The 9945-nt window shown below is 37.4% G+C and overlaps 1 protein-coding gene across 1 annotated transcript in view; it reads left to right on the top strand.

Moving 5' to 3' along the window:
* Positions 1-374: 374 nt before the first annotated feature.
* Positions 375-9945, top strand: part of LOC111509386 (maltase 2) — a 57827-nt gene continuing 48256 nt past the window's right edge. The window contains exon 1 of the mRNA XM_074177080.1: positions 375-515. Within this exon, the coding sequence (XP_074033181.1) occupies positions 494-515 (22 nt within the window). The 5' untranslated portion in view covers positions 375-493. The remainder of the gene's footprint in view (positions 516-9945) is intronic.

Genomic DNA, 9945 nt, shown 5'->3' with positions numbered 1-9945 from the left:
TTACTAAAAGATAAGAACCGGTAATTACTGACATCCATTTTTCTGGAATACTATCTCTTACAGTAATTATTGTATGGTACAATTTGTTTTGATGTTTTATTAGATGGCAGCCTCATAACCGGGAGTGATTATGAATTTCACTCGAGAATCATTCATGCTGAATAAGAGTTTTTCTCATATTTTATCTATTTTATCTATATACACATTTATAATGTTGTAAACAGAAGCTCATTTTATGACCAGCTTTCTAGTTGAATAAAACGCTTAGTGAGGTACGAATAACTATTATTCATGTTGTCGTTTGTTGAGAGAGTGTTCGTATAATTTGAAACATTAACTTTTTTTATTTTGGTTTCTCGCAGGTGGATTTCCAAAAATTCGAGTTCAGTCGTGGAGAGGAAACCAATTAACAACAACACAATTTTTCAACACACCGAGTGACGGAGGATTATCACCCCCAATTTCGATAAAGATGTAACTGAAATTCCTGACAATGCTTCAGAAGGCTACATATCGTAAGTTTTAAGATTACATGATTCACATAAAGATTTTCCGTTCTGTCCAGAGCATCAAACACCACCAAATCCCAAACAAAAAAGTTAATGGGTACCCTGTATAATAAAGATAAATATATTTTGCATTATCGTAACTTGAAACAAGCATTGAAAAACTGTTTGATTCTAACCAAAATTATCGGGTTGTTGAAATTGAAACAATCTGCACGGCTGCGTCCCTACATTGAGTTGAATACTCGTCTACGGGCTGCAGCCACCAGTTTGTTTGGCAAAAATTTATATAAACTAATGGTAAATGCTATTTTTGGGAAAAACAATGGAAAACATTTGGCTACACAGGGTGGTCAAAATTGTAAATTCCCGGAACGGTCGTTATGGTGCCAAAAATTAAATTGCCAGCCCCCGATTTCAGAGTCGAACCGTTTTCGATACAGACTTGGTGGCTATTGAATTGAGAAAGACTGAACTTGTTTTCAATAAACCTCTGTACATCGAAATGGCAATATTAGATATTTCAAAAACATGCATGTTTGATTTCCATTACAATTTCATGGTGCCCACTCTAGGTATAGAAAATTGCAAGTGAATGTATACAGATACAGATAGCTTCATCTACGAAATGACGTGTGAAGATGTCTATCCAGAACTCATTAAAAAGAACCTATTTAAATTTGATACTTCCGATTATTCGCCCGATAATTAGTTTCAAATTCCACTTGTGAATAAAAAAATTCCTAGGTTAATAATAAAATAAATGTTCACGTAAAGCATAGCATACAGACTATCTAAAGCTGAGGCTTGACATAAATCTTCTATGATTTCTCCCAAAGTTAAATTAGTTTTATTTTCACGTAACTATGATTGTATTATATTGAAAACACCTCGATAATGATCACAAAAGTTCAAAGCATCCAGCATAGCGATACGGTCAGATAGCACACCAAGGTGACTATTCAGGATTTTGTTTACATCTCGTCAAAACAGCTCCATGTTCGTGGTGTCCTTGGAAATTGAAACTTGTTTGGTATTTCTTTCGATGTACTGTGTGACGTAAATGTAATCCACGCAACGTGTTGTAATTGGATCATATTCGTCTACGTATTCATCGATTTGTGATTCAAATAAATTTTCCTTTATTTGTTGCAGGATGTCAATGAGGGTCGCCCATTTATAACTTGTTGAATTGATGGAACGAATGGAGAACTGCTGCTTCAAAATTATGAATAGGCTGAAATCTCTGATTGGACTTAGGCCACATCGAATTTTATAAGATGACATGGGGAATGCCATCAACAGCAATTCATGTTCGTTTCTAGCGGCCATTTCGTATTGCTCCAACGCTCTCTCTATTGCACTCAGAGTTCCATTATAATCTTCACCATCACTGTCGAACATTACTTAAACTTCACTACCGTAACCACTATCGAGAGACATTTTCGTTCTCAAACTGAATATCCATCTGTGTTTGCATGCGCTCTTATAGCTTCAGATCACGTGGTCCATATCAGATATTGTGTGTTTGTTAAATATACAAATATTTCTTCACAAAAGGCCCTCCCTATACATTGTCAGTGTGCTTGTTTTCCATAAGATTCTATACAAAATCGACATTTTCGATCCAACTGTTGTGTTTGTTATCCAAACCCAGCCATTTAATGTATATTTTTTTATCTTTCTTCCTCAATACTTTTTCCACGAGATACATATTAGGATTTGCAGTTTTTTGTAATTCTTTCCCATAGAAAGCACCCCTAAGAGGTGCACCCTGCATATCTTCTAGCATGAAGGTGGCGGGGTTGGTAATGTTGACTTTGATAATTTTGAATAATTCCGTAGTCCAATTGGGCGTATAGCCTTTTTCGAAAACGTGTTTCGCCTTACTGATTCGTACAACATCACCGATTTTGAATTTTCCCGGTCCAGTTATTTTCAGATGGGTGTATGTTGATTTGAGAATTTGCTTTTCGTTGGTTTTGGTGATTTTTGAAAGTTGTATACCCGTCTTCGAGTGTCGCGTATCATTGTAGGATTTTGTGATTTCAGGCAAGACATTCAAACATTTGTAGGTGCCATTCAGACTAATGGTACTTTCAGCCATAGAAGCTGTGGTTCCATCCACATATTTTTTATTAGCAACATCATAATCAGTGGTGGGGCTCTTCACATGACACAATTTCACATCACCACAATGAATATTATCATCTGAGGTATAATACAACAAACATCCTCCAGAGGGCGTTGGCAATTTTCGCTTTCTGTTGCTGTCGCTACGACCAAACTTATCGATAACCATTTTGAAAATGATAATGTACTGGGGAACGTAGTGTATCTTATAGAATTATTTTTGCCTCTTTGAGTTCATTCAAAATGGCAATGATTTCATTGTTGTGTGAAGTATTTCCTGCATCTCGAGAGGTTAGCAATAATTTGAGACGTTCGCACAGCTCGTTGGGATCGTCCCAATAAATGTATTCAATGGGTTTCGTATTGAATGTCATTGCAAGAGGTGACGTTTTGGGTAGACATGATGTCATCGCAGTAGTAGTAGTAGTAGTAGGTTGAAAAAACTCAGTACCAGTTTTTCGACGATTTCCTGATGTAGGAAACAACGGTTTGATTATGTTGGTGTACTTGTATCTCTGAGTGCCTTTTAGATGCTCAGCGGAATTCTTGTGAGCGCTCGATAAATCCAGAATCTTTTTGTATACATTCAAATACTTAGCATTATAATTTTCAGGCATGTCGAGAAATAACAGTTCATATATACCGTGTGTTCCTTTCCAGTGATACCTAGTCAATTTTATGTATCCGCTACGCTTGTCAAAATCGATTTCCTTTTGGCCTAGAAACCATTTTGAAGATACCCCATCACATATGGGACCATATACTTTGTCGATTTCCTTGTCATTTCTCCAATGTTTTTTCATGTACGGTTGAGACATTATCGGATATTGATCGATATATTTTTCTAAAACTTCTGTTGGCCATCATCGAAAATAAAAATGGAATTTGATTTGGCTTCGTGAGGGCTTATGATATCCTCATTTTCCCTGAATGGATAATATCCCTACCCCTTGGGAACTGAAAATTTCTTGAACCACTTGATATTTAGGTTGATACAATGATTTTGAATATCCGTAGATATTTTCAAATTTGGCGTCATTCGGATGGAAAAGTAATGTTGAGATAGCGTTTGTTTTTCCACAACCACTCGGCCCACAAATTATTGCACGAAAAGAATTGGGAAATAATATACCGTGCTTTCCAATCACACTACTATCGTTGGCTTCATTCAAAAAGTCTAAATTTTCAATAGGTAATGTCTTGTCTTGTTGAACGACTGCCATGATGTGATGTTGGACAATGAGTGTGCTATGGTTATGAAAAAAAAATCACAGTCATCACCCAATCATTCTCAATGTTGACTTAGTCCGGTGCAGGTGTCGTCAATTCGCTCATCAATAAGCTCCCGTTTGAATTACATCTACCTGGTTATTAGTTTTGCGAACCAGGCACCAAATTGAAAAAGAGATTGGAACGCGGTGACACCGGTGTAAATCCTTTGGACGAATATTGTAAAGATCACGATATTGCGTACTCTCAAAGCGAATCCTTAGAAGACCGTCATGAAGCAGATCAAGTGTTGGAAAATAGAGCTTGGAACGCGTTAAATCGAAAGTCGCTAGATTTGGTGAAAAAGCTGCAGCTTGGCTCGTAACTACAACAATGAAAGTGAAACGTAAGCTCGGCATGAGGTTGCCCTTTCAACGTAATATGCTTAAAAAAATTACTAAAAATTGAAAGCCACATCCTACCAATATTAAGAAATCTAGTGCTTCGGCTTTGCGAGCTGCTAAAATGGCATTGAGACAAGCTGGAGGACGTTAAAACATACGGATATCTAGGATAATCCCATTCGAAGCAGAATCCGGAGGAATCCTATCACTCATACCTATATTCGCTGCCCTTTCAGCTTTGGGTTCGTTGGCAGGTGGAGCAGGCGCTATCGCAAAAACCGTAATAGATGCTAAAAATGTCAAAAAGAAACTTGAAGAAGATCAACGTCACAATAAAGCTATGGAACATTTAGGTTCCAGTTTCTACCTACGCAAAACACCTCCAGGATTTGGTTTGTTTCTAAAGAAACAACAGCAACGCAAAGGGTGAGTTCTTTACTTGAGAAAGTAAAAAAAAACTCCTACTGAAGCTACCCCATAGAACATTATATGATTCGGAAATTAAAAAATGTGCTGGTCAACTGTGAATTCAACATTTTCGTGGAGTCTTCATGCGTGACACGTTGCCAACTCATGGTCCTTGGCTGCGAGAATGTGCTGTATTGAACTTGGATTCTCAATTGAATGCAGGCACTTATTGGGTAGCTTATATTAAAAACGGCAATGCTGTACACAATTTTGATGTTTCGGTAATCTCCAACCTCCAATGGAATTTTTAAGATATTTTGGAAGGGGTATAACGATTACATATAACAATGATCAGTATCAAAATTTTGACCAGAGTAATTGCGGACATTTGTGCCTATACTTTCTGCTCCATAATGTCTGCAAAAATGGTGGGAGATAGATCTTTGCGAGATTTAAACGAAGCTGAATTGAAAACTTTATCGATCGACTATTTGATTGAGAAAGCTGAACCTTGGGAATTATTGGATGTCTGGCATAGATTACCAAAGGACTACCAACATCGATTTGCTTTGCATATTCGTTTACCATGTTCCATCCATTACCGACATGAGGTATCGCCACCTACATCAGCTGCGTCATCGCTACAAAAAGCAATGTATTATGGTCCTGTGAGCTCACAAATGGAATGTTATTATTGTAGAAATGAATGATTTTCATTCAAAATGTTGTTGTTGTTCCAATCATTATTTAAGGATATGTCATACTGACATAATATCAGTCATGTCTATGATATTAACGCTAACGAGTAGTTCTTCTATGCTCTCTATCGATTGCAATCCACCTATTCGATTAGATTCTGATTCTGAAAATACTTTGGCTTTGCTCAATTTCCATTCGTCCAAAAGTATACCCAACATTGAAGAAGGTACGAAATTCTACTACTATGAAAACGCTGACAAAACTAAACAAAAAAGCATCGATATCCCTGTTGGATCTTACGAAATTGGTGACATTGAAGAATTAATAAACATCTCGCCTAAAACGTTCAAGGAAAACCCTGAGGATTTTTTCTATCTAAAACCGAATAATAATACGCTGAAAAAAGAAATATTCTGTCTGATATATTCGATTGATTTCCGATCTGTAAATGGCTTTGCTCACATACTGGGTCTCAAACCAAACGTACATTACGAATCCGATCTACCTGTGGATATCATTGAAGTACGCACCATACACATAGATAGCAACATCACGTTTGGAGCCTTCTACAACGATACACCGACTCATACGATATACAAATTTGCTGTTGATATTGATCCGAGGTATGCAATTGACGAAACACCTAATCACCACATTTACCTACCTATTGCACATAGAGACGAAATAAATAATATTACGCTGCGAGTGCTCGACCAACATTCTAGACTCATTGCTTTCCGAAACGAAGAAATAATAATTCGTTTGGAATTGAAGCGAAAGTATAGAGCTGACTATCTATAAAAATAATTCACCTCCATACCCCAAGTCAGTCTTCACCAAGACCTTCTCTAGTCGACAACTATTGACAACAAAAAATGATTTTTTTCTGGAATCTCTTGGTTATCATGTTGTCCAATCAAGTGTTCAACATTTTACGAAAACCGCAAATCGATGAGTCCATACAAAAGGTAGAGTGGCATACCTACTATCCTTATGTCAAGTCTTTTCGCAACAACGATGTTATTGAAATCAATATCAATCAATCTGATGCCTACGATGCTTTGTACGATAGTCTGCTGTTCATTAGTGGAAAAGTTGAGAAGACCAAAAGGGACGGTAAGGTGTCATTCGTAAACAATGCTGGCGCTTTCATGTTTCAATCTGCTAGTTATGAGCAGAGTGGTAAGGCATTTGAAGCAGTTCGTGAACTTGGAATTGTTAGTACTGTTAGAGGCTTTCTTGGCCATTGGACTTTTCCTAACAATACAGGCGTCATCAATACTAATCATCTAACATTCAACATACTTATACCCATCAAGCAATTTTTGAATATTTTCAACGATCATCAGTGTGTTTCCTACGGTAAACATACCATTCGATTAGTACGAGCTGGAGATGATAGCAACTGTTTCAAAATAAAAGAGACTCCTGCTGCACTAACACCGAAAACGGAAGTTCAATTGGAAATTGAAAATATAGAACTGAAAGTTAAACGAATCTTTCCGCATGATCAAATTAAATTGCAACTTTTGAAAGCTATCCAAGCAGACACTCCTATTCTCATACCGTTCAGAAAATAGGAACTCAATATGCTGCCTTCTCTCACACAAGGTGCAAAAAGTGAAATATGGGCCGTCAAGACTTCCTCGTTCCTCGAAAGCCCTCGCTATGTGATTGTATGTTTCCAAAAAAATCGTGATTACACTGAAGTCAACAATGATCCAACAATATTCAATTATTTGAATATCACCAATATAACGCTCACTCTAAACGGTGAGAATTACCCCAAGGAAAATATGCATTTGATTTTTGCAAAGGGGAATTTTTCGCAAGCTTATTTTAACTACTCACAATTTGGTCTCAGCTACAAAATGACTAATCAACATAATCCTCTTCTCACTTATACCGTCTTTACGGCCAAAGCTCTCTTTTTCATCGATTGTTTCAGAAGGAATGAGAGCATCAAAAGTTCCAGTGTTGACGAAAAACTTGAAATCGAATCATATGAGAGATTTTCTCAAAATAATAGAGCATATTGCATCATTATGCACGACACTGTCATAGAAAACTTCCTACTCAGCGAAATTATTAAAGAATGGAACTGAACATGTGATTTTGCTTTAGTATCAATCGAAAAGTCAACATGAGAATAGCTGTTGTAGATATTCAAGGCTTCACCGTCAAGCGAAAGTTCCATCCTAAAGAAATAGCCATTAGGATTGGAATTCAGTCTAGTAACTTTTTACTGCTGCCAAACACACCATTTTCCTGTTTGAGTAAAGAAGATCGCCGTACCGCCCGTTACTCTGAGCGAAACATTCATGGATTGAGATATTTCTCTGGCTTTGTGGAATATAATCAGTTGGAAACCATCCTCATGGAAAATCTATAAGGTATCGATGTCATTTATGTGCCAGGACATCAAAAACATGACTTTCTAACTGGAAATTTCCACGAGTTGAATATACCTACACGCATTGTTAATTTGGAGCATTATGACAACACAACATGGATGGTTCCCACATTCGACAACAACGAAGGTGTCTCACCCTGTATGCATCACATTCGCAACCGAACCAACTACAATTGCAGTCTCCGAAACGTACATATTTTATACAAATGGCTTTGTGATATGTTACCAAAATAAAAATGTGTAATAAATTTCCATTCAAAATCATTCCTTCTTTTTTATCTAACTTCACCGGCTTATGATAATATACCTTCAACAAAAATAGAAAACGTATGCAAAACGGTTGAAAACGCACGAAAAACGATCGAAAACGCACGAAAAACTATTGGAAACGCACGAAAAACGGTCGTAACTTATGCAAAACAACGTATTTTGAAATTTCATTGTAGAATACTTCGCTCCCCCACTGCCCTCACGTTGAGTCCACAACGCGTAACCCCTCGACACTTTTGGGTGTCATCTCCTCTTTCCTCCTGATGATGCTAACTTGGTTAACAAAGATATGAGACTTAGTGTCCTTCTGACATGTTGGAACGCTAGACTTCTGTTAAATCGACACGTTTTTTCTTAAAATATGTATTTTGACGCATCTTGTATTTTCATCGAGTCGTATTCCTAACCCCTCATGCTTAATTTTGAAACCGGCAACGCTACATTGCCCCATAAACAACGATGTATTTTACAATCGACAACACCTGCTGCGCTAGGAACGTAAAACCTCGATACCATCTCCATCTCTCTTTGCCTCGATTACGTCACATACGTCTCTCGCTCTTACACAGACATACACATCTTTATATGAAATAATAATTCTTTCCCAAATCTAAGTATATTTTTCTATATTCAATATGATAATGACGATTACAACTTCTCCAACATTCTACGGAAATCAAAAAAATGTGGTCAAGTGTATAAAATGAATCAATTCCGGTCCCGACAAAACTTACGCTGCAAATACCCATCATTCGCACTTACTTTCAATATCTTACGTTGGTGTAGAGTGTAGAGGCTAAGGACAATGTTTATCACGCGGACGACTCGGGTTCGATTCTCATAACTGTAAACTTTTTTTAATTAGAGTCACGTGACTGGAACGTGACAAGGGGAAGTCGCAAGAGGGGCCGATCGGTGATGCGGAATACTAAGGGGGCCGAGTTCCACGCTCAAATCGCTCGATACTCATTCCATCCTACGTCGATGACGTCACACGTTTCTATCTTCCACTCACTAAAGTTTCTCTCTGAAACAATTACCAGCGATGCACGACCTCGAATTGCGCCAGAACCCGCCTTGTTCATCTACTGAAGTTACTTATTCTTTTATTAGCGAGAAACGTTTAATAACTTGACGTTTGCTCAGCCAACGAACATTGTTGTGTTGCAGTAAGTCAGAATACACTGAATCACATTCAGAAAGAAACTCCTTGAAATGTCGATGCTGAAGAGCAGAATGAGATCTCATGAAATTAATCAACTTGACCAAGTTGCCCATCACTTCTTTCAGTGTAGTACTAAGTTTTCTAGAAAGAGCTGTCTGGCGAATTATGCACCGATAGGATATTAGACCCGAGTTTGTATCCCTGATTATCTTTACTACACCTTTTTCTTTGCTGGGGCCTCGTCAGTTGAAAGCGACACCATTTTATCATAACTAATGTTATATTTAGTAATAAACTCATCAATGACCTTGAATAAATCTCCTCGAGTGTTACCTTTCAACGGCAATATTGCTGGCAACTTTTTCCTAAAATTCTGACGCTCAATATCAAGAAATCTTACGAAAATAGACATTTGTACATCATCAACAATGTCACATGATTCATCAAGTGCTATGGCGTAGCAAGGTGAGTTTTGCAGACGTTCAAGAATAGTGTTTTTGATATCAGCAGCTAAAATTTCCGTTTTTCGTGTATTACTTCTCGATGACAATGGAATACTTCGAAATGCAGCGACATCTTTTTTTTTCTCCAAAAAGTGCCGTGACGACTTCCAACAAACATTCCTTCACCATTTCAGAATCTTAAAACGGTTTCTGGTGTTTATTAGGCGTCCAGTACACACGTAACAATGCTTTTGTGGATTTTTTTTAAACGCTCATGCAACAAACCAGTAATTTT

The sequence above is a fragment of the Leptinotarsa decemlineata genome, unplaced genomic scaffold (assembly GCF_025532065.1).
Source record: "Leptinotarsa decemlineata unplaced genomic scaffold, Ldec_3_MD MMD2_tig00002159_RagTag_RagTag, whole genome shotgun sequence".
Classification (NCBI taxonomy): domain Eukaryota; kingdom Metazoa; phylum Arthropoda; class Insecta; order Coleoptera; family Chrysomelidae; genus Leptinotarsa; species Leptinotarsa decemlineata.
The sequence above is the reverse complement of the archived record's forward strand: the minus strand, read 5'-3'. Positions and strand labels throughout refer to the sequence as shown.